Source organism: Gobius niger (genome assembly GCF_951799975.1).
Source record: "Gobius niger genome assembly, chromosome: 8".
Lineage (NCBI taxonomy): Eukaryota > Metazoa > Chordata > Actinopteri > Gobiiformes > Gobiidae > Gobius > Gobius niger.
In genome coordinates this window covers 20,646,958-20,674,292 of record NC_136859.1, presented here as the reverse complement: position 1 = coordinate 20,674,292, position 27,335 = coordinate 20,646,958, and the positions used below count along the sequence as shown (strand labels likewise).

Genomic DNA, 27,335 nt, shown 5'->3' with positions numbered 1-27,335 from the left:
TATCCCGAATGATTTTATGACAAGGGAGCTCCGGGGCCATAACAGAATTAGTCCACTGTGCCTGAATCCACTTACCTGAAAATTGACCACCCGCTGATTCCATTTTAATCACAACAGACCCTTTTAATTATTCCAGTAATTAGTAAAATATATGTGCCTTCACTTCTTATTGATCATATTGTCTGTACAGTTAGCGATGCGGAGGTCTAAATATTGACTAACACCCCTTTTGCTACACCCACACGTCTTTAGCTCTGCTCCCCCGTAGCCCTGTGCCCACCCCCCCGAGGGCTTTGATATCTCTCTCTGTAACACGCTGCCTCTCGGGCCGCCTGCGGGGGCAACATGGCAGGGTGTGTGGGGTGGGGGGTTTTCCGTGCCTGTGTGATTGGTTAGCCCTGATGTTGGGCTGTTTACTCTGATGGGCCCCGGAAGAGGACAGTTGACCACCGGAGCAGAAGAAAGCCGCGGAGTTAGATAAGTCTCGCGTCCCTCCGTCACGTCAGAAGGCATTGCAGCGGCTGCGCGAGACACCAGCTCTAAGTGTTTTGTGACGCCTAATTACCACCACCAGCAGCAGCATCGCCCCGGCGTCACCCGCGGCACGGCTCGGACCCACCGCGTCCCTTTGTAGTTTCAAACAGACACGGGGCTAAAAAAAAAAAAAGAAAGAAAGAAAAGAAAAGGGGGGGAGGGGGGAGACGGCCGTATGATGCCAAAGGGCTCTGTGCTGCGCGTGTCAGAAGGTGGGCTGAAGAAACAAGGGAGGTCTGTTTGTAGTTTATAATTTACTTCTCCCACTTTCCTGACTCATCATAATGCCTATTCCTTTTCTTCTTTATAACAAGTTCTCACACTGAACGTCATTTCTATCTCCCCCGAATGCGACACCTGTTCTTAACTTGGCTCTCTTCTTGGTATACTCAGCATTTCCATGGAGGTATCAGGTTTATTTTAGAACTCCTCATCATGATCCTTCAGAATTCCTCAGCACAAATCCGTTTAAAAATGGGACATAATCGCCTATGCATGGCAAAGAATGGATGGTCAGGGTGCATTATGACCAAACAACATGTTTTCTTGCTCAAAGGAACATTTTTTGCAGAACCAGTCCTATGCTATTAGCTGTAGAGCAAATACGATTTCACGGCATCCATTGAGTCCTTCAGCAGAAATTTGTGTCGAGCCGCTCATGTGGGCTGCAGCAGGAGAGGCGGCGGGGCCATCACACTTTGGTCCATCTCATTTAGAGCTGGCATACACAGTCTCTCGCACATGCATATGCAGCCCGTGTGGAGGGGGGCAGGGAGGTGTTCCCCGGCACGCTAATCGCCATGACAGAAATAAAATAAAGAGAGTTGGACTCCGTCAAAACATGTATGGCCCCTTAAATAGAGAGCTAATGAAAGCGCTAAAGCCGCTTGTCCTCGTCTCCGCTGAGCCCGCCTGATCACGCACACACAACAGTCACATTATCTTAATTCAAGGGATTCTTTTAAGTGTCTCCTTAAACAACAGAGAGGCCGCTGCTCGGGAAAAGACAAATGAGTTTACCAGTTTTAGCAGGGGTAAGTGCCTAAATCCAGCGCCATCGATTCCTATCTGGGTTATTACGAGGCTATGAGCTGCCACTGTGAGCTGCGCTGGGTCGAAAAGGCTTAAAATATTAGAGGCGAAAGTGGAAGGGGAGAAGCATCTCTGTCCTCTGCACTGGTCAATACCTGCAGGCGCCACAGGAAGGGAATTCACACATGCAAACTCTCAGCAGTGACACAAACGACCACCCCCGTCCACACACCGCCAGACACACGTGCATTTGGGAAAGGGGATGCCTCCAGAACCCACACCTCCTGTCTCCACATGGGACATTGATTTTTTTTTTTCCTCTCTCTCTTCCCTGTCTCATCGCAGGGAGGAGCTGGACAGGTTTTTAACCTAACACTCTAACCTAAGTGTTAATGCACAACGAGACATCATGTCCATTGATCCAGCTGTGCCGCCGCCGGAGTGTCTTAAATGTGTGAGTGGGGGGAAGGCAAGTAGTATTTGAGGCGAAACCAAAAGAACGGTGATAATCATTTACTGCTATCCACCACTAAAAAACATGCCTCTAGTTTTTATGTTTGTATTTTTTCTCTCATTAAAACGGTTTTAATTGTACGGCTTCTTAAAATTCACGGCTCAAAAGTTAAACTTCCACAACACAAAAGCTAATTTAGCTTCAGCAAAAAGTTTAGCCTGAAATAAACCACCTGCGTTTGTTGAGTTAGACAAAGGAGGCAGCAGCCCTCCGGTGCAGCACATCCGTCTGCTAATTATTGCTCAAAAATAAAATAAAATAATAAGGATTAATAATACATTAAACACAACCAGGAGAAAAAGCCCAGCCATAAAACATATGTATTTTTAATATGAATCTCACTGAATCAATACCCTCAATTAGCAACAGCAAGCAAATTGCCAGGCGAGGCGTAATTACTGGAAGGTCAGTAGGTATTATTCACAGTCACTTTAGTTTACCACATTAGTACGACACAGGACGTTGGGCTAAAATTATAAATTCCATTCCCATATCTGTCCTTTTCTGATTTAGATGGATGAAGAATAATTAACTCCTAATTATTCAGATCACTTAGGGCACTTTCTGGATCCACAAAAGAGATGCGGCCGTGTCTGTCAGCCCACTTCAGCTGCTATCATTTAGAGCAGGGGTGGCCAACCAGTCGGAGACCAAGAGCCGAAATTTTCAACCTTGATCCTGTGAAGAGCCACAAAGGCACCGACCATTAGCGAGATCCCGGGGCGGTACTTTATTGTGATTAAATAGAATGTGACCGTTTTATTTAATCACAATAAACTATAACTTTATGCCTTTTTCTTTTTTTTTTTAAATAATTGTGTTAGATTGAATGGTTTTACTCCTCAACAAGATAGAAATACATGTATATTAAATGACATTTTGTGTTTCCTGTTCTGACTGAGACAGAATTAGATTATTATTATTATTATTATTATTTTTATTTTTTTTAATGCTGGGGTGTGTTTGTATGGGGGGCCCTGCCCACTGAGCCCCCTTCTCTGATTCGCCCCTGGCCTGTGCGCTCAGTGCAGCTCGGTCCTGACTGGACTGTACAGAGAACGCACTCTCGGCTGCACAAAGTTCATGAACTTTAACCAGGAGCCTCTGGAGGATCTGAGAGTCTGTTTTAAGTTGCATCTGTTACAGTTACTGTCACATGTGAAAGAAAAGTCATGACTTTGCGTATTTCCGCGCTACGATGTTGCGCTTCGCATCATACGCTTAATAAGAGCTCCGCTTTTTTCCATTTCCTAATTTTGATCTTTTTCTGTGAATATGTGGCCAAATTACATCAAATAAAGAGTAGCTGATCAGAAATCTGAAAAGCACAGAAGCTGATCCTAGTGCCACGATCTGCCCGCCTGTTGTTTAACCTACATCCCGCTTTGAGTGAGGCTGCACGGGCTCCTTTTACACACCGCCTCGAAAAGGAGAGAGATGCGAACTCTCATTCATGTAGAGATGGAAACAGGGTCTGTAGGACTATGGTTGGATTTTTGGTCATTGACTGTTACAGTTTATGGGAAATATTTACCAATTATTTTGCGAAGAGCCGCATTGTATTAAACATCTCCAATCATGCAAAGAGCCGCACTCTGATTGGCCAAGAGCCGCACGCGGCTCGAGAGCCGCGGGTTGGCCACCCCTGATTTAGAGCGATCAGACAACTTGACCAATGACAAAGTGAGGAAGGAGAAAAAGAGCGTTGGCTGGCTGTCTGCGTCTGCCCGAGCCCCCTCCAGCTCCGATCTGTTCTACCTCAGAGGGTCTTAAAGAAGCGCACTTCCTTTAAATTCACCCATATGCAAATTTTAAGATGTGATTTGCATTTTAAAGTATTTAACTCCCCATATTTATTGGGCTCTGAGGCCTTGCTGATCATTGATTTATGTGCTTCCGGCAATCATATTTCCATATTTTGTGTGGATTTTAACGACAGTAATAATTCAAATATGCAAAAAGTTGTTCTTTGAACGATATCTTTAATTATATCCTCAAAGCATCATTCCTTTCAGCTTTTTTTACATAGACCTGAGATTGTCTTCGAATAAAAAAGCTGAGGAATCATAAATTAGATTGGGTGGCAAAACATTGACAATCCAGACTCTATGGTCGGCACCTTATGCACAAGTCCACGTCTTAGCATGTTTCCCTATGTCAGAGCCACGAACAGACTGGGGGTGCTCTGCTGTGCACAGACCCGAGTGACCTTGTCCCCGGAGCCTTTTATTAATGTTGACATTCTTTCAGCACAAATACTGTCTCCTATTGTGAAATTCTTCTTGCGTACTCAAACCAGAATCAAAGAGAAAAATACCACTCATAAAAAAAAAAAAACAAGGAGACCTTCCCCCTCTGTTTTGCCTCTAACTCGGAAACTTTCTCTGTCACCTCTCCTTATTAGAATTGTCAGAGTCGCCGCGTGCTCTTATGAAAGGCATCAGCCGGTGCATGATTAAAAGTGGCGGGTTCCCACCACCGTTTGGCCTATCAGCATCCGCGAGCAGCCGTCAAACGTATCGCCGTTGCTCTTCACACATACTCCCTTTGTCACCTCAGCATGGTGTGGAAACTTTACAGTAATTGCTCACTCATACACAAGTGACGGCTGACTAATATGTTGGATTAGTGGTGTTTGGTCGTGTAGGGGGAAAGGGGCTGTTTCATTATGTGTGCTCAGTCAGCTGCCCAGTAAGAGGCAATATGGAAATGGGACACATATTCCAACCTTTGTCTAAGAGGAAAACTGGACTTCATTTAGTAGTAACATTTGACCTTATAATGACAACGTTTATCTCTAATCAAATAAATAACTTAAATATTCATCTTCTCCATCTCAAATAAAAGCTGAAAATATTCTAATATCTATAGCGCTAAATGACCAGTGAACTCTATTAATATACAAAAACAAAATTTCATAACAACCCTGATATTTAAATATTAACAACTTTTACAGTCACAAAACTGTACACAACTATGGTTTACTGTTTTAAAAATCCCACAATCCTAATTAAAATGCAACACTTTCTAATTTGTAACATTAAAATACAACAGAGAAGGGCCATGGTTTTCCTACACGGCGCCGTTAAACGAAGGGATGTAGTGAGAGTTCAGAACAAGCCAAACACATTAACACTGAGGCCCTTGGAGGACGCGCTTCACCCCCATGTTTAACTATGGCTGCCGCTGAGTCCTGCGCCGACTGCACGCAACATATGTTAGAGCCCCAGCCCCCGAGACTCTGGCACACCACCCCGCGCTCCGCAATTAAGCTCTGAGCCTCGCTCCCATCTCTGCTCACTGGATTCAAAATGATCAGCGTGGATCAGCATTATAGCATTTAATTGATTTAATATGATGTTTATGTTTGGAGCACACACACGAACACAAGCATACCAGATTACTTCAATCTCCGAGTACGGGATTACAGAGGGCAAGTGCTAAAATCTAATTGATTCTGTGAAATGTGAAATTAAATTTAAATAAATACGTGCAACAAAATCAAAACACACTCATCTAGAGAGCCTCCTACAAGTGCAAAGGCGAAACCACTCACTGAGGAGGCTGAGGGATGATCAATTCACAAAGCAAATAAAAAGTAAACGATAAAATCATTGCGGTTTTATGAACAGTAAAAAGTCTACAAGTTGCACTCAAGACACTTTTTTTTAACTTTCTCATTTAGGATAAGGCGAATCAATTAGAGGAGCAGAGGAATGGCTGATGTGGTGTAGAAAGACTGTGAAACAGTGTTAAACTCTTTCCTCTCTCTCCACAAAGGTTATCGCCTTGTATCTTATTGCCTTTACCTGCTCCTATTCACTGTGAACATGCACTGATTTGAATAAGCGCCGCTCCAGAGGCTCCTTATCAGATCCCAGACGGGGGTGCCAACACAGCAGTATCAGGTACAAACCATCTCTCTTCGCCGCCCAAAATAAATATATAAATATAAAATAAACAGGTTAGAAGAGAAGAAAGAGTACAAGGAGCTGGTGTGTTACCTGATAACATAATCTAACCATAATCACACCCGGCAGTATGCACAAGTGGTGGAGAAGGTAATTTTTATCACTGATTGTTTCATGCACTTTATTTTTCATTTTTCATTGTATACATATCCTGCTTACTTCACATGTATAACAATGTGGAATAACATTAAAAATGTGTTTTAAAATACAGTTTATTAGAAATTAGATCAGCTGCAAGTCCAAGTACTTTTCCACTTCTCCAAACATTATTCAAGTATTTCAATTGATTAAAGGTCTGCACTTTAAACTGTACAAAGCTACAGGAAAGGAATTCCCCACAGAGCCACTGGCCTCCAGTTTTATGTTGTTGTTTGCTTTTGCTCTAAGAGGGTTAAAGCTGCAGCTTAGGAGAGTATCAGTCAAAAAGGTTAGTGAGCGTGGTAGCAACATGACCTCAGAAAATGTATCCTCCTCGGGTAGGTTAAACAGAAAAACACATGCAAATAAACACGCACTCAGGCCATGGCTCCCCGGCTCCTCTTTACAGGCTAACCTGCTCTTCATTAGCTGCTGTGGGGACTTATCACTGGGTAGTCTTTGTCCTTGCTGTAATTGCCCTCTCGGCATGTCAGCCCCTCCGCAGCACCATGGCAGCCGGCCGCCCCACACCCGCCTCGGCCCCTCGTGACAGGCCTGGTGCAGCGGCGAGAGGAGCCTCCTGAGACCCACTGATCAGCCCCTGAGGTCCGCCGCCACAGAGAGCCTTGTCCTAGTTAAAGCAGCTCCGGCAGGGACACCCCTCTCACAGCCTGCCCTGCCACAAGCCCAGCCTCCAACTCGCTCATTTTCAAGTGCAAAAACACCCACAGTGAAAGTACGCCACCACAGAACAAATGAACATATCCACTACACGGATTACATTTTATGATATGTAATTATTGACTAAAAACAAACTGAATTTACTTACAAATTATTCTTTAATTTAAAACTGAACTTCTACCATACGTCTTAAATGAACCATCTTAATGAATTCTTTTTACAAACAAAAAATCTTAACCTACCTTTCGAAGTGAACGTAATTGATAGATTATAAATATTATGGGAGGCTGTTTTAAGATTTTATCAATAATAAAAGCGCATACTTTTTATTCAATGGAGATGGCCCAAGATACCACACACCAGGCAGTCATATTTACAAATGAAACGTGTGACTGTAGGTTTTGAAACAAGTTGTATGGCTCCATCTACTGGTCGGAGAAAAAACAACAACCTCGAGTTAATAACATGCATCGGTTTAGTTGAGCCGAAACATGAAGTCAAACTAGCAAATTAGTTTCTGGTTCCTCTTGAAGCCTGTAAAAGTTCAGTAATCAGATTCCGCTGGGGGCTAAAGAAGGCAGCGGGCAGGCTTTGAAATGACCATAAAAGTGGGCAGCGTGAACCTCTAATTTGAAATTTAACTGTAATAGACACCGAGCTATCAGAGCTGCAGCGTGACCTCTGTTTGTTTTGCTGAATAAACAGAATAAATGAGTAAATGCTTCCTCTTCACGAGTGCACTCCTCCTCATCACGCTCAACTCCTTTTCCTGGGGGTAATAAATGTGTCAGCGTTTTTACGGGCGGCTGCATGGGCTCAGTGGCTGAAGGGTTAACGCAGTGCAGTTTTAGAAGTGCACAAATAAAGCACAGCTGACAATGGGGTCCTGTCCTTTTTTGGCCACATGTCCACTCCTCTTTTCCCAAAGACCTGACACTTGTGGATGTCTCCCTGGAGGGCGGGCAAACTCTTCCTCGTCTTACCGTGCTCAAATTTTAGCCCCGGATGCCCTTGTCAAAAGATTTGCTACCATTTAGAAGCAACTGTGCTGATGAGGAGATTTTAGTGGCAGAGTCTGGCCACAACCTCTTCCTCCGCTGAACCCAACCCGCTCCGCTCCAGGAAAACATCCATCTATAAAGTAATGTGATATACAGTGCGGCATTTTTATAACTTTGTTGCAGCACATCTGAAATGCAAACACATAAAGTGGACACAGCACCTCTCCCATTAAATACACTGTGCAAACATTAATACTGCTCGCCAATCGTGCATAAACAGAGAGTGCGCTGCCATTCTGCATCGCTGCATACATCCAGAGATGGCACTGCAAAGCCTTGGGAGTGTTTCTGTGGAGGTTTATGCGTCCCACGGGGCTGCAGACAGTGAGCAGTGGCTACAGCACACAGAGGATCCCAGTCAAGGACACGGGCAGCATCACTCACGCCACCATTATTCGCTCATATTTAAAGCTGAGAGGCCTGGGCCTACCTGAGGGATTGTAGCTACACATGCAAAAGGAGGCAGGGTGATTTCTGGGCCCAACGGGTGTGCTGAACGTCGGCGAGCTAAAGGAGCTGCGGAGCAAGAAAGAGCGGGAATGACGGAGGACTTTATATGTCAGCTCGGTGATACCAGCGGTTTTATGGACGAATATTTTTCCTGTTGTCAGAGCTGGATAAGGAATCACCATGAGGTTGGGGAGCATGAATATTGCCCTTGAGGGCCCAGTGTGGCTGCTGCTGTTTATGGTTGACTAGCAATCAGCCACCGATTCAGAGCCCACCAGCCCTCATCCATCCCTGTCAGCAATTAATCAATTAAACGGGCAGCGGGCGAGAGGGGAATCGGCTAGGTGTGTTAAGACAATAGCCTATTAGGCTTGATGTAATTTCATCACTAATGTCAGCCATTTATCACAGCCCATTATCTATCTCCCTTAGACAATGGTCAATATCACTTCATAAATCTGAAAATCATTGAGATTGTATCATATTAGGTCTGATTACTCTGACCCAATGATTGACTGCACAGAAATATCTTCTCTGTCCAACTGCAAGAATGGGTTTAAAACAATAATTTCCTTGCTTCTTGTTGTTTTCGAGCTGCTTTGCCTTCAAGTCATCCAAGTAAAATTAATGGTAAAATAGAGACAGGTCCAGTCTAAATCTTTAGTGGCCCATGGGTCTGTTTTAGGAACAGCCAACATGAGCTGAAGGCTGGCTTTCAAAGCACTGGTGGCATGATAACAGGAAGGGCGAATGTGCGTCTGTGTGGGTCTGTGTGCAGACAGGGGCTTGTGTGGGAGGGATGAGGGCTGGTGCATTATGGTCCTGCTATGAGCGTGTGTGGGCCACACCACATGTGCTCCTCAAAGTGAGAACACTATTTGGCAAATGATAGGAAGACTTGTACAACGAGCAACATTTCTGGACTCAAGCCACTGACAGCTGACAGTTTGAGCAACTATTTCAAAACTTTATAAATGTCAACTACTTTGTGGGCCAATATTTAAAAGAAAGTACTGCTTTGTTGAGCACTCTGAATTTCCTCCAACTACGTGTGTGATAAAGTATATTCCATGAGGTAAATTAAATAAGGACACTTGTTTGGCCACTCAAACAAGATAAATTTATAGAACACGTTTCATATTGGTCATTCACAGGCATTACTTGAACAATAAATCTTTTGGTCTCATATTTCCAGCATCTCAGACGGACATCAGAAACTGGCAAAGATCCAGTTTTTAACACTGGCCTGTACCTGCCTCTCTCGTCGGCGTGATGAGACTAACCGCTCCAGTCAGACACAAAAAGCCTTCCTTCAGGTTCGGCCAACATTTGCCCAGCACTCCCAGCAGGTACATCGGCTCAATTATGATGATGGCAATGACTGATTACATTTAACTTCTCCTCCCGCTCCCCCAATAAGTCTGGCCATCACGCAGACGAGAGACGCCATAGGAGGAGAGGAGCGGGGGGACAGTGATCGAGACAGCCCGCTTCAGCTACAGTGAGCTACAGCACTCCAGATGCCAGTCTCTGCCACCATATCAAACAGGCTTCGCCACGAAAATAATCTATACCTACAGGAAGTCAATTAAAAAGTGCCAGGGGAGATTAAGAGCAGCGTGACAGCAGCTTTTCGTCAGGCCGTGGGTTTGTCTGTCCAGGATGAGGGGATGAGGGGGGAGGGGGGGGGGGTGTCTGAGAGGTAAAAGGTGTATGTGTATGTGTGTGTGTGTGTGTGTGTGTGTGTGTGTGTGTGTGCGTGCAGAGCAGGTGGCAGCAGTAGAGGGACACAGACGAACACCCTTAAAAGCCCCCTTATGAATATTAAAAGGGCCCTTGGCAGACGGCGGCGGCACCACGAGTTTGCAAACCGCTGTAATGTGTCTGTTTGCGCTGGGTAAAGGTTCAATCTCGATATCAATTAAATCAAGGCGTGTCAGTGTGATGGCCTCTCAATGGAGGGACAGCCCATTCCCCTCTCCACATCGGCTCAGCTCTGTGTCAACCATCCATCTCTCCCTTCCCTTCTCCTCTCTCCCTCTTTCTCTCTCTGTCTCTCAAGCCGCTGATAACTCCACGCACAAATTACTCTCCCCTCCACCTTTAACTCCCTCTAAATCTTTCCCCTTTTCCACTTTGCTGAGCCGGGGATATTTTATTCCTCCATCAAATATGCATCCCATTAATTAAGTGAAATTACTCCTGACTGCCAAATATCCGCTGGCCCGACGGGTGTCAACACGGAAATGCATGACTGTGAACCCGCAATGACACGGCCCCAACACTTAAACGTGAGTTACGGCCTGTCCCTGCTCCATCTATGGGTAGATTACCAGACACTTTGGGGCTGCTGAAGTGTACGCTCCCCTCCACCACCACCACCCCCCTTCCACCCAGCTTTTTTAATAAGCGCACAATGGATGACACTCGCACTTGTGACAATGAGCGGACTGATATTTTAATTACATCCCCTTATTTCATCTGCCTTCCTCTTCATCTTTTAATTGCTGTTGTTAATCACTCATTAACTTCTCCCCTCGCCGCGCCTATACATACGACATGATTAGCTCTATAGAATGGATTGTTCGGGCAATGTTAAGATAATTCGAGCTCTTTACGCGCAATAATGCTACCTGCTCAAAGCGGGAGATGAAGTTGACAAAAAGTGAATGGGGGGGAATAAAAAAAAAAAGTTTGAAAAGTTTAGGGGAACCTTAGCGGACACGTTTCTGTGACTTACCGTTAGCCGTTGTGCTGCGCTGGCTCCCTCGCCTCAATACCGTGCATGTATTGCTCCTTTATTTTGTTTTTGTTTGCATGTGATTAAAGGAAAATGCTTTGATTATGAACCCCCCAGGCCTGCTCCAAAGCCACTAAAGAATATGAGATTGTTATTAAAACCTAATAGGACTGATATGCTGACAAAGATTCCTCTCTTTGTGTTTGGCGCTTGGAGCTGCTGAGGAGCCCCATTTAAAACTGCGCTTTGTTCACCAGACTACGGTCTACACAAACTGACTTTTATCTCCCTCGAGTCTTGCTGCAGTGTCATTTGATACACAAATTTAATAGTAGTGTGACCGCTGTTGAGCATCCACATCTTTTCTGCTGAGTTTTAGGACTCTAAGCCAAACTGGACTAATGAAGTCATAAGTTTCTGGCCGTCTCTTTAGAGGAGAGATGTCCGAGAGCATCTGAGAAGATAAAGTTTGACAAACCAGTCGCACACACACTATAAAACAAGGAGCGCTAGATTTATATTGATATATCGACGGTGTCTAGAATTGATACCTCTCTCCTCCAGTTTTCCTCTCTCGTCTTTTTTCTCTGAGTGTTTCTATTGCAAAAAACATTAATTTTACAAACATCAGCCCAAGGCTACTAAACACATCCAATCCATTATGCTGCGCTTTATCGTGTTATGGGGGGTAACGGGCTGTAAAGCTGTCGCGGTCATAAAGAGCGATCGCAGAGTGTCGAGTCCAACCCAAACGCCCAGCTCTCCTCCAAGTGGTCCACTTCCTCGTTATCATCAAAGCCGCTCCGCCACATACTTAACCTTTCCAGACCAGGCTTTCTGCATCATTTTCACAATGACCTTTAGCGTTACTTATTTCATTTCCGATAATGGCGCCCTAAATTCAGTTAAATGCATCAGAGTGAAATGTGTTTGTTTTGGTGAAGGGGACCGGACTGACTGACAAGGGCCGTGTTCCCGAGCAGAGACTATAAAAATCTCCAAACCAGTAAACATTTAAGATTTCCCCTGCGGGGGGAGACAAACAGGCTCCTATGGCCAAATGCAGGAAATAGTACACGGGAAGAATTACAGAGATAAAATGAGGGTAATTCAGTTTGTTTTGCCACTCTTATCACATGTATTGCATGTTTTGATAGTAAAAACTAGCATCCATCGTTTTTAAACTTCAGAGCGTTTAAATAGAAATCTAGCTACAACTTGAGTACATGCATTGTTGTACCACAGACAGTCCCTGAGCCAGTAAGTAGCAGTGCATCTCACACTCAGCACAGGCAGAGGGGGTAGGGAGTGGAAGGAAGGATCTTAGTGAAATCGTTAATGTACGTAATGACTAAGTGTAACTCAAATACAGAGTGTGTTGTTCGTAGGCCTGACAGGCAGTAATTTGGTGTATTATATTCTGCGGTTTTAATTGCACGCCACCAAAGTGTCGCTGTGACACGTTATGAAGCGATGATGTACAATTATTTCGGGGCGGCGGGAGATCAGCGGAGTGACAATATAATCATCTTCATAGGGATCCTTCTCTTCATCTGTAACAACCATTAATGTTTAAATGGGAAGGGGGGGAAAAAAAAAAGAAAAAACATAAAGATAGTTCTCAGGAAGTTCTAACCAGAATCTGCTTGAGGATTATAGAGAATCACGTCGGGGGTGTGGACAGACAATAGAGGGGTTGTGAGTTAAGTGACGGCTTTCTCTGGATAAGCAGCCGAGCTAAGATGCCGCTATGTTGCTGTGACAGTGGCAGGCCTCATGCTACTCATACAGGCCCGGGCATTAAGGCACATTACAGGGGATGAGCCATGCAGGGCGGAACTGATGGGCTATTCTGGGAACGGGCCAGACAATCTCACAAGACAGGGGGGACATAAAACCCTGTTAACAGTCAAATCGCATACACAACACACAACATGAAGCCCTGACTATATACTCACTCCGGCACTAAGTCAAGAAGCAAGTGCACGGGGGGAAGGGAGCGCAGACGCCGTTTCCACCAGGGAACTTTGGGACAAACTTTAGACAGAGTGTTATTAAAGAGGCTTAGAACTAAAAAGGACATCACGATTAGTCACAAAATTTACAGGCGCCATCATACACTTAAAATAAACGCACTATGGCACTGCAATTGCGCAATATTTGACAATTGTTTAGAAATTCTAGGTTTCTAAATTGCAATTTAATTACTTTCCAAAAAAGCGCAGTGGCAGTGCCCTCCACGGAGAACTTGACTCAAACTTTTGCCATATAGTCGTTAAGTTTTGCTCAAATTCCTGACTGGAAAAAAACAGCAGCTTATGCCCCATAATCATAAAACGCCATTTCACAAGAGGACAATCCAAATCATCCAGCGCTAATGCGTCGAAGGGCCCGGGCCCGAGATATTAAACCAATGCCTCAAAGCATTTAGAGAGTTTATGCATAATTTAACATCTACAACAGCAACTGGATGTCCACTGTATCTTAGGGGAGGAGCGGGGAGTTGTGCGAAATGCTGAATCTGTGGCTATCTCCGCCCGAACATGATTGAGGAGAAAGAGGAGGATGCTCATTAAGTGGCCCGGGCCCCCATTGTGGACGAATCACGCCAGCAGGAGGATATGCAAAAAAAAAGAAGAAAAAAAACCTGCCGTCTTGAATGCTGGAGGATTTTTTCAACCAATTAAATATGAAGAATCTTATCTTGCGTGCTAACAGCCAATTTGTGTTCCTCTGCAGTTTGGGGGCCTTAAGAGATTTTTATATATAGGCAAATTAAGATACATCAATCTGCTTTAAAGTGAAGACAGAGGTGGGACTGATACAAGAGGGGAAGTGGATTGTAGCGGCAGAGACAGAAAGCCTATAAGGAGTTAGCGAGGATGAGAGAGGAGCTGACCACTCCACTCAGCTCTGATTGGCAGCATGGTCAAGGGTTCTAATCTGTGCTGGCCCTGCATTTGCATTTCTTAATTAAATGTCACAACAATATGATCTTTAACAATCAACTGTGGGGGGACAAACCCAAGTGGGATGAAGCTTAAGTGAGGCGGGCAGCTCAGGAGCCGCCTTAAACCACTGAGTTAGGTTTATAACAAGGCAAAGGCAACACACAGAGGGGAGCAAAACACTTTAAAGAAATAGTTTCAAATAAATAATAATAAACATATTTACACACACCAGTATGAGTCAAAAGGTGTTTAGCAATGTATAAAACATATATTTTATAACAATAAAAAGTCACGCTTACATTGTCTTCAGTTAATTGCTGTGATAAATGGTGATTACACGGAAACACGGCTAAAACTTTCTTTTGTTAAGTGAAATGTCGCCCTGCCATTAGTAACCACAGGAGAACGCACAGCTTAATCGCACCATAATCTCACTTTTCTAGGTCATGCAAAATAAAGCAGGTAATCACATTACACCTGAAACATGGCCCTCCATTACCAAGACGCTCTGGCTTCAGATTAAGGACACATCGTCAAACGTGCAAAGTTTAGCAAAGGGACTGGCTTATATGTATAGCTGTGGCCTTAATGACTGTGTTTCTGGGGTTTCTTTGTGTTTGCTGCTCTTTAGTCACAGAGAGCGATGGCCCGGTGATCAGTCAGGACTGAGGCACACCGGGCCGATTTGTCACCAGTGGCTGGTACTGGCAGCACACGGCTCCTCCTTTCACATGATTGGTGAAACTAGATTTTGTATTTAGTGGTCCCATTTAAAGGCATATTGGAGACACGCGCTGTATGTCGCTGCATGTGTGTGCCGTTGGTCATTGCCCAACGCATTTGCTTCACTAGGGAGAAAGGGCTTTTAGCTGGAGGACCTGTGAAACATGAGTCTTTCTTCTCATTAAAGAAAAAGCTGTGCTTAAACCAAAGCTTGTTGGCTCCTGCTGTAATGTTTGTGCACATCAGCGGGAGCAAATAAACACATTCACTCTGCTCAGCTTTAGAGGAACAAAATCGTCCCGCGACTGAACTAAATGGAACGCTTTATACAGAATCACAGAGGGAGAAACTAATAATGCTTCATATGTCTTAATCTTGGAGCACGTGGAGCCACAGAAGCTCAATGGTAGAAGACTGAAAATCCCACAATTGACTGTATTCCCCAAATGCATGTAAAACAGCTTAACACGTCTATTTGAAATGAGCGTGCCAGAGAGGAGCTCTACCACGGGAACAAAACGAGCGCAGCACAACATATGGTCCACTAGTGGGGGGTACCAAACCCTGCCATAGAAATTGTACCACACACTATTGGATATTTATAGCTCCGTGTTACCTACGTAAACTTCCAATTAGCACTATTTGCTTTTGTACTGATACAAGTATAACTGTAGAAGTTCACAGCATTTTTATTTTTGACCCTTAATTCACAAGATGCTCCAGCAGGAGGCTTTACAAAGGCGCTGGCATTATTCGTAAGAAAAGTGGACCAACGGAAAATAAGTGTTTATGAAGCAAATTTGTTGGTTCACCACATAAATGAGATCTAATGCACTTGATGTAAAAATAACTGTTCATAAAAGATGTTGGGCTCTGAACTCACCCACAGATGTCACACTTGTACTCCCTCATGCCGAGGTGTCTCTTCACATGGTTCCTGGCGTCGCCCAGCTGAGCCGTGGCAAAGTTGCAGATCTTGCACATAAAGGGCTTGGATCCTGGAGAACAAAGTGTTGAGAGTTTTCTATGCAGCAACGTTATGTTTAGACAAAAAAGGCACTTTTTATTTATCAAACATCAGCCATGACTGCGCAATATCAAATGTAGCACAATACAGTATAGGGCTCACAATCAAATCAACATTGCAATCAATTATAATGATTGCAATTAAAGCAATTTCCAAGCAGTACAATAAGAAAATACAAAATATCCATTATTATGTTAAAAACATGCTAACTCTGCAGTTTAGATCTTGACAAAAATCTTTAAAAAGTTCTGAAATTTAAGTGATTATTGCATTAGTTTAGCCGTTCATATTTCACTTTTATCAAAATATAAAACTATTCGAAATATGTTTGAAATATGCAGAGTATTGAATCTTAAACAGAAATCGTAAATCTAATTGTAATCACATGGGATCATCACTCCTCACAACAGTATTTTGTTTTTTGTTAAGATTCACACAAAGCCACCAAAGAATTCTAAAAGTTGCTCTTCTCTTCATAGAAAACACAGTTAAACTTTTTGTTCTGTCTATTCTTGTCACTCTCCATCATATATTTGCGTCTTTGCCTGTGGATGGGTAAATTGAATTTCAAAGGTCAGGGCAAATAAGTAAATCAATTTTGTGTGTGCCCAGTACCTGACGTTCCATCATTAGAGCACTAATCACTGGGGAGGCCCTCTCCAAGATGCTCCTCTCTAATTATTGCCATTAATAAGTCCAGAGGGCGGAGTGGCGTTTGAGCGAGCGTTGAAACCTGCTGATATCTGTGTGTTTGGATGGACACAGAGACATCAGCATCAAAGTGGCCAGACTGATGATGCCACAAGAAACTGACGAAATCCGACCGGAACATTTGAGCTGAATAAACTAGTATGTAAACAGAGTAACCAACGCTACAACAGTAAGATGCCGGCGTAACATGAACGATTCTTCACAGCAGATGTACTTCAAAACACGCTAATTGAAAGTTGTGATCAATTACAGAGGTTCACGCCAGTGATGAAGTGGTAAAGTTAAAGATTTATTATCATGAGCTACACTTCTCCACTGGGGGCTGCCATTGCGGTCTCTAGCTTGTATCTGGAGTCAGGCCACTCTGATCATCTCTGAGTTCACAAGTTGCAACTACCAGTTCAAGCGGATACATCGCTGACAAGCAGAAATGGCGTATCATACACGTGAGGACCGTGAACGGTCCGTGCTAATGGTGTAATGGTGTATTAATAAATCCTTTCCGTAGTCCCTCTGGGGATAATACAAGTGTTAATGGGATTATTGGGGGGTCTTTCATCTCGCCCTTGTGTCTCTGGCCAGAAAACCACCCTTGCAACTTGCCTGCCTCGAGGTCGGAGTCACCAATACACACTAATGGAATCACAAAGAAGAAACTAACAGGCTAACGGGCAAAGTTAACTGTGGGCTAGCGCCGCTTAAACAGTATTTACAGCCAAGTTTGAGAGAAAAAAAATGTCCATTGAGTAATTGGATGTACAATATCCCTCTCTCCCTTTGTCTTTTCTGTCAGCGTAGTATTTACTCTCACGGACAATTAATGAGTAAAAAACTGCAACATGCTACGACACCTGCAGTGGCACTTATGGCCTCTAGGGGCATGAGTTACTTAGTTCTGCTTTAACTAACACAATAAGAAGCATCTTTTATGGATCAATGTTTGTTGGTGAGATGTGCACAGTATTTATTTATTTATTTATTTATTCATTCATTTATTTGATAGGGACATGTGTGAACAATGAACATGCACCACACTACAACATTTATAGCCAAGGCTAATTTGCAATGTCCGTCCCTTGAAGGGCTTTTCAAAAACACACGTTATTCTAAAAAAAAAAATACCATTCCCATATAAAGTGACATTTACAGTAAATATTTAAAACACTCACGACCAACATCAAACACCTCTAAGAGTTTGGTCGAAAAAACTGGCAGCATAACCAAGTGCGAGGCTGCCGTCAGTACGACACTCCAGTCTAAGTGGCATCCTGGTATGATATCCACGTACATATCTCTGAGCAAACCTTCACACACTCTGAGTGGAGATCCCAAGACGTTCTGCAATATTTATTCCAGGGGCAGCCACTGATTTGATTAAGCACTTTGTGTAGATTACTAATTCGTTCATACACGGTTCACTTGCTGTGAGCTGCTAGTACGACACATCGAATTTTAAGCCGGTAACGAAGATTGAAAGGCAAGCCTGTGCTAACAAGGCCCATAAACACAGGGGGCGAGGAGTTGGGGGGGGGGACACATGTGGGCAACAGCAGAGCAAGCCCCTTTCATTTCACATGTCCCTACTGAATATGTGCAAAACAGCTTGCAACACAAGTCAGAAAGCCACACAGGCAAAATATAATGGGCATGTAAACAGATAATAGCAGCATACAGCAGACATTCACACCTAAATGTACAGACAATTTCACAGGCACTTTAAAAAAAAACACCATTATCAACACTTACAAAAACTAAAAGTCAGGACATACACAACACCCGTTATTACACCTACGAGCATCTCTATTCAGAGCCTGATGTCACACCTATGGATGTGCATGGCATTTCTGAGGCACAACTTGTGGACAAACAGACGGCGACACAATGGTTCCTCCGCAGTCGCACATAACCTGGAGTCAGAGCGAGAAAAGGCGGCATGTGGGGAGTCGGGTCTGTGCAGATGGCTGGCTGAGGATGAGACATGGCAGAGAGGAGAGAGATGTTACGTCCCTCGCTCCTCACATCTTATCACATTAATACTCCACCACTCCACTTAAACAGCCTCCGTGAAACTGAAATTGACCATCAATGCGGTGTCATGTTAAATTAATATTGCCATCCACACAGGGGCGATGTGGCTCCCTCACAGCCCAGATGAGACAGGGAATGACTAATTCATTTCCTGAGAGGAGAGAGGAACCTCATGCAACATTTCACTCAACACACACATCAGCTTTGCACATGTCACACACAGCCTTCGAATGCTTCAGCCTTAAATACGAGGTAAACATGATCCAAAATGATCACAGATAAATACTTTTTCAAGTGCCAAGTGCCATTTTATCGATTCCGGCCATCTTGATCTTTAGGAGTGTGACAATATATAGATTTTCTGATATATTGCGATTTTTTGCAGGACGATACCGATATCGATACTTGTGATGACGTCAAGCATATTTAATGAGCAACGAACAATTTGGGGTGGATTTATTCCTTTTGAAATTAGACTGTGGTTTCTAGTTTATTTAAATGTGAATGTAGTGATGTCTCAGAGATCTATTGACCCTTCTTCAGTGTGTAAGTCAGGGATAATAATAATAATGCATTAGTTTTCTATAGCATTTTTCTGGACACTCAAAGACGCTTTACATTGCGCTTTCCGTTCACTCCATACTCGGTGGTGGGAAGCTACAATTGGAGCCATGGCTGCCCTGGAGTAGACTGACGGAAGCGAGGCTACCAGTCTGCGCCATTGGCCCCTCCGACCACCAACAACCACTCACTCACTCACTCCATTCGCTAGGCTTCCTGGTGTTCCCAAACGGTCTCCCATCCAAGTCCTGCCAGGCCCTTCCCTGCAAAGCTTCCAAGGTCTGACGGGATTGGGCATAGCAAAGGCAGCCACATACCACGGGATCATTTATTCGCACAGAAAGAGGTAAAAAAAAATAAAAAAAACACATGGAGAGAAATGTAAATGATGAATAATATGTAGTATGTTAAGATAAAGATTAAAAGTGGCATGTTTTTTTATCTTGATGTATCGTAGGTTATTTTTCTGCAATATATCGATTATCGTAGTATCGGCGTATCGCGAGATTGTCGTTATCGTAAGCAATGTATCGTGTATCATATCGAATCGTGAAGTACCCTGAGGTTCCCACCCCTATTGATCAATCTGTCTGATGTTTTTGTGTGTTTGTATGTAGACACTTATTTTTGGCTATCCTAAACAAAGGGGTTTGGACAAAAGGTAACAGCTGGTGAAACAACATAATAAAACAAGCTACATTTTTGTCTGCGCGAGGCATTATAACTTTCTTAACAGTATAAAAATCCCTTTCTAATGTTTTATGCTTCTGCGACTAATGCTTTAAATTGATCATTGTGACAAACAAACAGAGTTTTCATTCAACTGTGCAGCACATACTGCAAAGCACCCGGCGTTCAAATACATCTGAGGAATTGGCCATTAGTTTGAAAGCTCAGTCTGAGGTCAGCAGCTCATCCCATGAAAAACTGACCAATTTAGTTCAAAATGCAAATCCCAGCTGAGGCCTCATTGGCAAAACACTCTAAGACCCCGTAAGAGAAAACATGACAAATCTGTGCGCAGCCTCCCGCCATCTTCTCCTGAATTCACTGATTAATCAAGTGGATAAAACTAGGTCTTAATTAAAAGAATCTGGACATGCTCCCAGTGAAGATGTTGGCAGACCCCTACCACGCCGCTCCGCAGGCTCACAAACAAACTTCAGAATAAATGACCACCACATAAAAGGTGAATCGTTCACAGTAATGAGGGAACTTAGCCATAATAACCACTGGCATATGTTGTCAAGATGAGAAAAATGAATCCTCTCTGTAAATAAGAACTGTACAAATAAAAGTGAGGACGCAACAAATACCATAACTCTACTAAATAACAACATTAGACTAATAAATTGATACAACTATATATCACTTCGAGTATTAGAAACTGCCCTTGACTTGAAGCAATCTATTGAAAACTCAGTGTCAAAGCTTCATTTTCTTAAGTAAGACCTCTCCTGACCTTCTCAACTCAAAAATTATGGCACAGGGAAAAATTATGAATACATATAGACTGTTAATAAAAAAGAAGTAAGACTGGACATTAATCATCAGGAATTTCACCTCTAAATCGTGCTGCTTTATACGTCTTATTTTAGCTGTAAGCAATCCGAGTTTGGCACAGAAGGTGACTGGCATGCACGTGCAAGGGGGGAAAATACGGCTTGTCCAAGTCGCCCTATTTCTCTTCTTTTGACTAATTTATGTATTTCCTGAAGCCCTCATGAGATTTACTAGCCTGGCATGCCGTTTTACTTGCCTGATCTTATTGCATCTTGCACTCAGCAGACACTTTGGACACACTGAGACACCGAGCACTTATACGCACACATGCACACATGCACAGCCAAGAACAAGGACTTCAATTAAAGTCCCATTAAAGTTTGGGCTGAAAGGGGGATGGACCATGGGAGGTAAAGAAGGGCATTTATTGATGGCGCCCTCACATCTCGTTCCTGCATTAAGTTGATTTTAAAAGCAATTAATACACATGGTCAGGCGAGGAGTAATGGAGCGCCCTATGTTCTTAACCTGCCGGACATCTCCCAGCCCAAAGCCGCACCAACAGAGGCCTGCTTTGCATTATAAATGACAAGATAAATCTTAATGGATTGAGGATAATCAGCTGGCCATGAAGGCTGACATATACACACTGCGACCACACACAGCGCCGCTCTCACACATACGCACAAACACGGACGTACAGACACTGGGGAAATTAAGGGCTTTGAATACGTCTGCATTGATTATTTTAAATTATTAGCCCACCTCTCTTTGGACCTCCAATGCTTTTAGCCTAAGCTTTAACACATTTACAGAGACTTATTGACTATAATTACAACTGAGTCTTAGTAATGGACACATCAATTATGAGTCGCACATGTCTCTGACCAGGCGTTGCTCAGGGAATCCCAATCTGGGGTCCATTAGCGTCTCTCCTGCTGGTCTGAAGCTCAATCAGTCTTCACCTTCACCTCTTTAGAAACAGCCATTACCTGGCCCAAGTAGATAGGGGCCTTAGCATTAGCGCTATATCACAGTGTGCCTCCACAGCAAATAGCTTTAGAAGTTGGAACCTACAGTATATGTCTGAAATCTGAATAAAGGTTTTTTGTTTTTTTTGCACAGACCAAAAGTCCTACAGAGAGATGCGATATTTGATAGATTTAATAAAATACTAAGACGCTGCTACCAAAAGAAAAGCACCTTTCATTCAAACCTCATGCTTAATCCAGAGGGAACAAAACAATTCTGCCACAATTTAGATAGTAATCACTGACACAGTTGAATTTAAAGAGTAATCTTGATCCATACCAACATTTCTGTCCTAAATCCCCAACCTTTATCTAAAAAAATGTATAAAAACAATGGGTTGAACAATTATCGGAACCATTTTGAATGCTGTAAAGTTTAAATAGTCCACAGTCCATGCTTTAATCCCTTTCAGGAGCATTACTATTTGACAGAAGATTGAAATATTCACAGCTCAACTAATACAAGTATCACATCCATGTTTGCAGTAGAGGCCGAACCCTTTTCCCACCCTGGTATAAAGTTGTACATTTTACTCTCCTTTTCCTTCATCTGTTGATCATTTTGACTGTGTTGCAGCTCTGGGTCAAGATTTCAGCAGAGAATATTAATTTTAGAGACTTTTTAGAAAACGTCAAAGGGAATTTTGGCACATCTTCATGACCCTTGTGTACAAAAACACACATGAAAATGGCTGATTATTTTTGGCATGAATCTCTTTAACTTCTTGAAAACTACGCAGCATTTATTTATTTATATTTATTTTTTTCTAACTGTGACAGTACAATTGATTTGACTGTGTTGGAACCTACAGTAATAACATATATGGAGTGGTACAGTACCTGTGTGTGTTCGGATGTGGGCCAGGAAAGCCATGGAGTTGCTGCTCTTACAGACTTTGCCGCAGTATTTGCACACGTTGCCCTTGTTCTCCTCTCTCTCTCGGTTGATCTGCTCCGTGTCTTCCAGCACATACTTGTTGACCTCTCTCAGAAGATCTTCATGTTTCTCTTTGATGTGAATGAACAGCTCTTGCTCATTCTCAAATCGCTCCGTGCACTTAACGCATTTGAAACTAGCGCCCCCCTCTGGAAGCTCCTCCACACTGTTCTGCTCATTGCGGAGGTGAGCGGCGCTGGCCATGTGCTGGTGAAGGTTACTGTCGGTGTAGAATGACTTGCCACATAACAAACAGTGGAAGTGCTTTTCTTTGGTTGGGTGTTTCATTGAGATGTGGACGTTTAACCCGCTCATACCGTCTGCCAGGAAACCGCAGTCCTCGCAGCGAATACGACCTCCGGACTCGTGCCTTGTTTCCTTGGGTTTGAGCTTCTTAACAAAGGCACTGTCTGTAGATTGGCAAAGAGGTCGCATCGGGGCCCCTGTAGACAAACAGATGACTGCGGTGTCCCCTTCCTGAAAGTTCTCCTGCTCCGCAAAGGCCTTACAGGAAACTATAGATGCATCAAAGACAACCCTCGATAGCTGTACGTCAAAATTAGCATCGGGATTCAAATGTTCATCTTTTTCACTGTCCTCTTCATTTTCTTTCTCTAGTACTGTGTCCACCACTGTTTCCATTTCTGGAGTAAGCTCTGTCTGAGAAACAGTGACTTCAGTCTTTATGTTTGATAGGTCTGTTTCAGTCTGAGAAATATCATTCGACTGATTTTTGTTTTCCAATTTTTCACTTGCCTCGACTTCAACGCATTCAGCCGTAGCAGTGTCCTGGTGTTCTGTCCCTGCGTTGTCATCAGAATTTGATAAAGAATCTTCAGGACCTGGGACATATTCAGGATTCTGGTCATCTTCAGCAGCCTCACTATGATCTTTTTCTAAAACTAATAACGTTTTCTGCTCTTCCGTTCCTTGTTGCTCTAAGTATTTCAGGCTTTTCTGCTTGTGCTTGTCCGTGCTCGCATGCCTAGTCATTTCCCTGCAGTTAACGGCATAGTAACTACATGCCAGACAGACATATTCAAAATCTTTGGTGTGCTTTCGTTTGACGTGAAGATGAAGTGAGGGAAGCGAATGAGCCACAAAATCGCAATAAATGCAAGTGGTTACTGAGTCGGAGTTCTGTTGTTTTGGGGTGGACTGACTTTCTTCACCGCTCACTTCGTTTGTGCTTTCAGTGACATTTTCTGTGGCGGTGATCTGCATGGGTTCAGGCGCTTCCTCCTCTTTTGTGGGAATAGGCTCCTCAGATGCCAAAATAGATTTACCACTTTTATTTGTTGACTCTTGTGCACGTTTGATATGTTTCTTTGTAATGCAGTGCCGGTCCATGTCGCCTTTGGTCACACAGTTGTAGTTGCAGAGGGTACAGCTGTAGCCATATTCTTTGCTATGTTTACGGCGCACATGAACACTAAGATTAGTAGCGTTGGAAACTACTAGGCCACAGTACTCACAAGTGGGTGAAGCTCCCAGTTTTGGTCGACCCCTTTTCTTCCTGGGAGGCTCTTCAGTTTCATTCTCTTCATCCAACATTGCTGTACTATCCTCCTCTGTCTCTTCAGTGTTTTGGTCTCCCCCTAGTGGAACTTCAGTGATGGCTTCAAAAATGACTCCTTCCTTACAGACTTTCTCCACACAAACATCAAAAACAGAGGACTCCGAATTTATATCTTCTTCTTTTTGTTGCTGTTGGTGTGTTTCAGAGGCAAGGTGTGACTCCATCCACTGGGATGTTGCTGAAAAAAAGTTGCATGTTTTGCAGCGGTACCAGTCATGTTCCTGGTGTACCTCTCGTGTGTGGTTTTCAAGGAAAGTTGGTGTTCCCACCTTGAAATCACAGTGTTCACACTTCAACTGGAACCTTTTTGGAGAGAGTTTTTCTGTTGCAGGAGTCAGGGAGGACTTTAAGTCATCACCCAGTTCTTCAGACGCGTTTTCTTCCTCCATATCCTCATCTTCATCAACTAAAAGGAACACATTTCTTATATTATCATTCTTCATAAAAATCAACAAATGGAAAAACAAGATATTCTGTGTAAATGGACATAAAATACTTACAGGAATATGGTATGTCTTTGGTATGGTATCTCTGGATATGAATGTTGAGTGGTTCCTTGTCCCTAAATTCTTGCCCACAGTAATTGCAAGAATGAATGATCTTCGGCTTTGGGGTCCTCTTGCTCGCTCGTCTCTCCTGTGTCAGTGTCTCTTTCTCATCTCCATGTTTGTTATTTAGTGACGGACTCGTCTCATCACTGCCACTTTGTTGCTGCATCAACTCTGCATCAGCCGCCATATCGTCAGAGATATTCTTCTTCCCATGTTTTCTAGCACAGTGTATTTTTAATGACCGGGGACACTTGGCACAAAATCCACAAACTGTGCAGATGGCTTCTCCATCTTGGGGCATTACAGATTCTGATGTTTCTTCCATATTGATCTCAAATAATCATCAGGTTTGCTGTAGTCATCAATGTTAAAATACTGAAAGGAAAAAAGAGGGATGGGGTTAAACTAAATGTATTTAAAACAATTATATGAAGGAGAAATACAGGTTTCCAATCAAAGAACACGTTTTCAGTCACTGGGTATTCTTAAAAAAAATAAAAAGGATGATGTCGCCATCTAGTGGCTATTGTAGTCATCGTCATCCACGTCGAGCTTCAACGTCTGCAAATGCTTTAACCAGAGGTGGGTACCCAAAATATTTACTCAAGAAAGAGTAACGTTACTTTCAAATAATTGTACTCAAGTAGATGTAAAAAGTACTGGACCAAACAATTACTCAAATAAAAGTAAAAAAAAGAGTACTTAAGATAAAATATTACTTGAATACTGTGAGTACTGAGTAACTGAGCGAAAATATCTGTTTTATTTTCAATAATGCAATAACTTATGTGGAAAACCAAAAAAAAAAAAAAGTCATGTGTAAATCGTGATATTTCCAAACAAAATTCCAACAAAATTCCATAAAAATACAGAAAAACAATTAATTCTAGAGAACAAGGAGTACGAGACGATCGGCATCTATTTTATAGATTAAAATGAAGCATTTGCCAGTGGAAAAAGAAACGATTATTTTTACTCAAGTAATAGTACAGATACTTCATTATAGTTTTCCTCCAGTAGAAGTAAAAAATACTGCATGATAAAACTACCCTAAGAAGAAGAAGAATTACAATTTCATCAAAGTACTTGTAAATGAGTATGTAACAGAGTACTACCCGCCTCTGGCTTTAACTGTGTTAAACAGATCTTGTATAAAGAATATAAACGGGGAAAACACTAATTACATATCATTGTATGTAAAAATGAATAAATACATGTAAAAAATAGTAATATACGGGAAATTTCATTTATGCTTGTTTTGGTGATTGTGTCACTACAAGTTACTTCTAAAACCCCAAAGAAAAGGGGAAAAAAGTCGCTGCAACTATATACGCGCTAAATGTCAATTTTATTTTGGAAATGACACAAACTTTTTGCCTGGCCAGTGGCAAATTAGACACGAGTTCTATAAAACACATTTGCACAGCTGATATGACAAAATGCTAAACTCAACTCCACCAGTTGTTTCTAGTATCAATGCTAGCCCTGACATTTGACACTTTAGGCATTATACTGCAGTTTAATTACGACAACAACATGCACACAAACTGACATGACAGACAAGTGTGACTTGCTCTCAGGAAAAAATAATATATCGTTAATGTATCTTGAGTGGGGGTAAAAACGGAGTATATTCAAATATTGTAGCTTAGGTAGAGCTAAGTAGCTAACTAGCAACATGTTTCTCAACTGTACTTTGAGCTGTGTCCGAAGGAGCCAATCACACAGCCTGTTTTACTTTTCTAACCAATCAGAGCGAAGAAAAGGTGGGTCCAAACAGGATTCAGGCTTGGAAAACGACGGCAGCACACTGGCCCAAAAAGCAGGCTAACATCGACCGCCATATGAGTTAACTGTAATGTCAGAAGCAACCTTTAAAAAACCTATTAACACATATAGACTGTCAGTAAACTGCATGAAGGCGTTTATATGACTATGCTAAATTTGCTAGATGTAACATACCTGGTAAAAAACGATACTTTATGGATCTCCGCGCGTTTTCCTGCTAGACACAAATGGCGTACCGTAGCCTGAGCCTCAGCCATGCGTCACAGCAAATGGGTGGAGCTAGCGTGTTATGTTTGTAACGTGCAGGCGATGGATTATTTTGTTTCACATTTTTATTTTCTATCAAGTATTGCTGTATCATTGAATGAAATATTCAAAGACCCCGCGAAAAACATAGGCCAATAGTTTTGGGTCACATTTGAATGAGGCTATGGTCCTTGACTCCTTGGCCACTTTTTCTTGTTTGTTTGTTTTTTGCTTACTTAACTGTTGCAGTTAAGTAAATCGTTTGTATTGTGCCAATAATATAATGATGAGCAAATATTTCTTAAAACAATCTCTCACATCATGTGAAGAACTGGAGATACTTTGGTATTTATACGGAGACCCAGTAGAGGGCACAATCTGCATATTTTCAGTGAAACATTTTGGCAAACCTCTGCAACAACAGCTGCATGGTGTGTCTGTAGTGCTATGGCAACCGCCCGAGACACATCTCACAAACTGAGGAGGAACGAGCGTTTGCTCACAGTGAAACCTTTTAACCGGAGTGATGGTGTTATAACCTTGCTGAAGACGGCATCTTTTTTTATCTTCACTGGCTA

General features: G+C 42.8%; 1 protein-coding gene across 1 annotated transcript in view; it reads right to left on the bottom strand.

Annotated features, from left to right (window-relative positions):
• Positions 1 to 26,771, bottom strand: part of znf407 (zinc finger protein 407) — a 127,666-nt gene extending 100,895 nt beyond the window's left edge. Inside the window, exons 1-4 of the mRNA XM_079561109.1 lie at positions 26,686 to 26,771; positions 24,673 to 25,098; positions 22,497 to 24,578; positions 15,679 to 15,793 (exon numbers count right to left, since the gene is read on the bottom strand). Of these exons, the coding sequence (XP_079417235.1) occupies positions 15,679 to 15,793; positions 22,497 to 24,578; positions 24,673 to 25,048 (2,573 nt within the window). The 5' untranslated portion in view covers positions 25,049 to 25,098; positions 26,686 to 26,771. The remainder of the gene's footprint in view (positions 1 to 15,678; positions 15,794 to 22,496; positions 24,579 to 24,672; positions 25,099 to 26,685) is intronic.
• Positions 26,772 to 27,335: the final 564 nt, after the last annotated feature.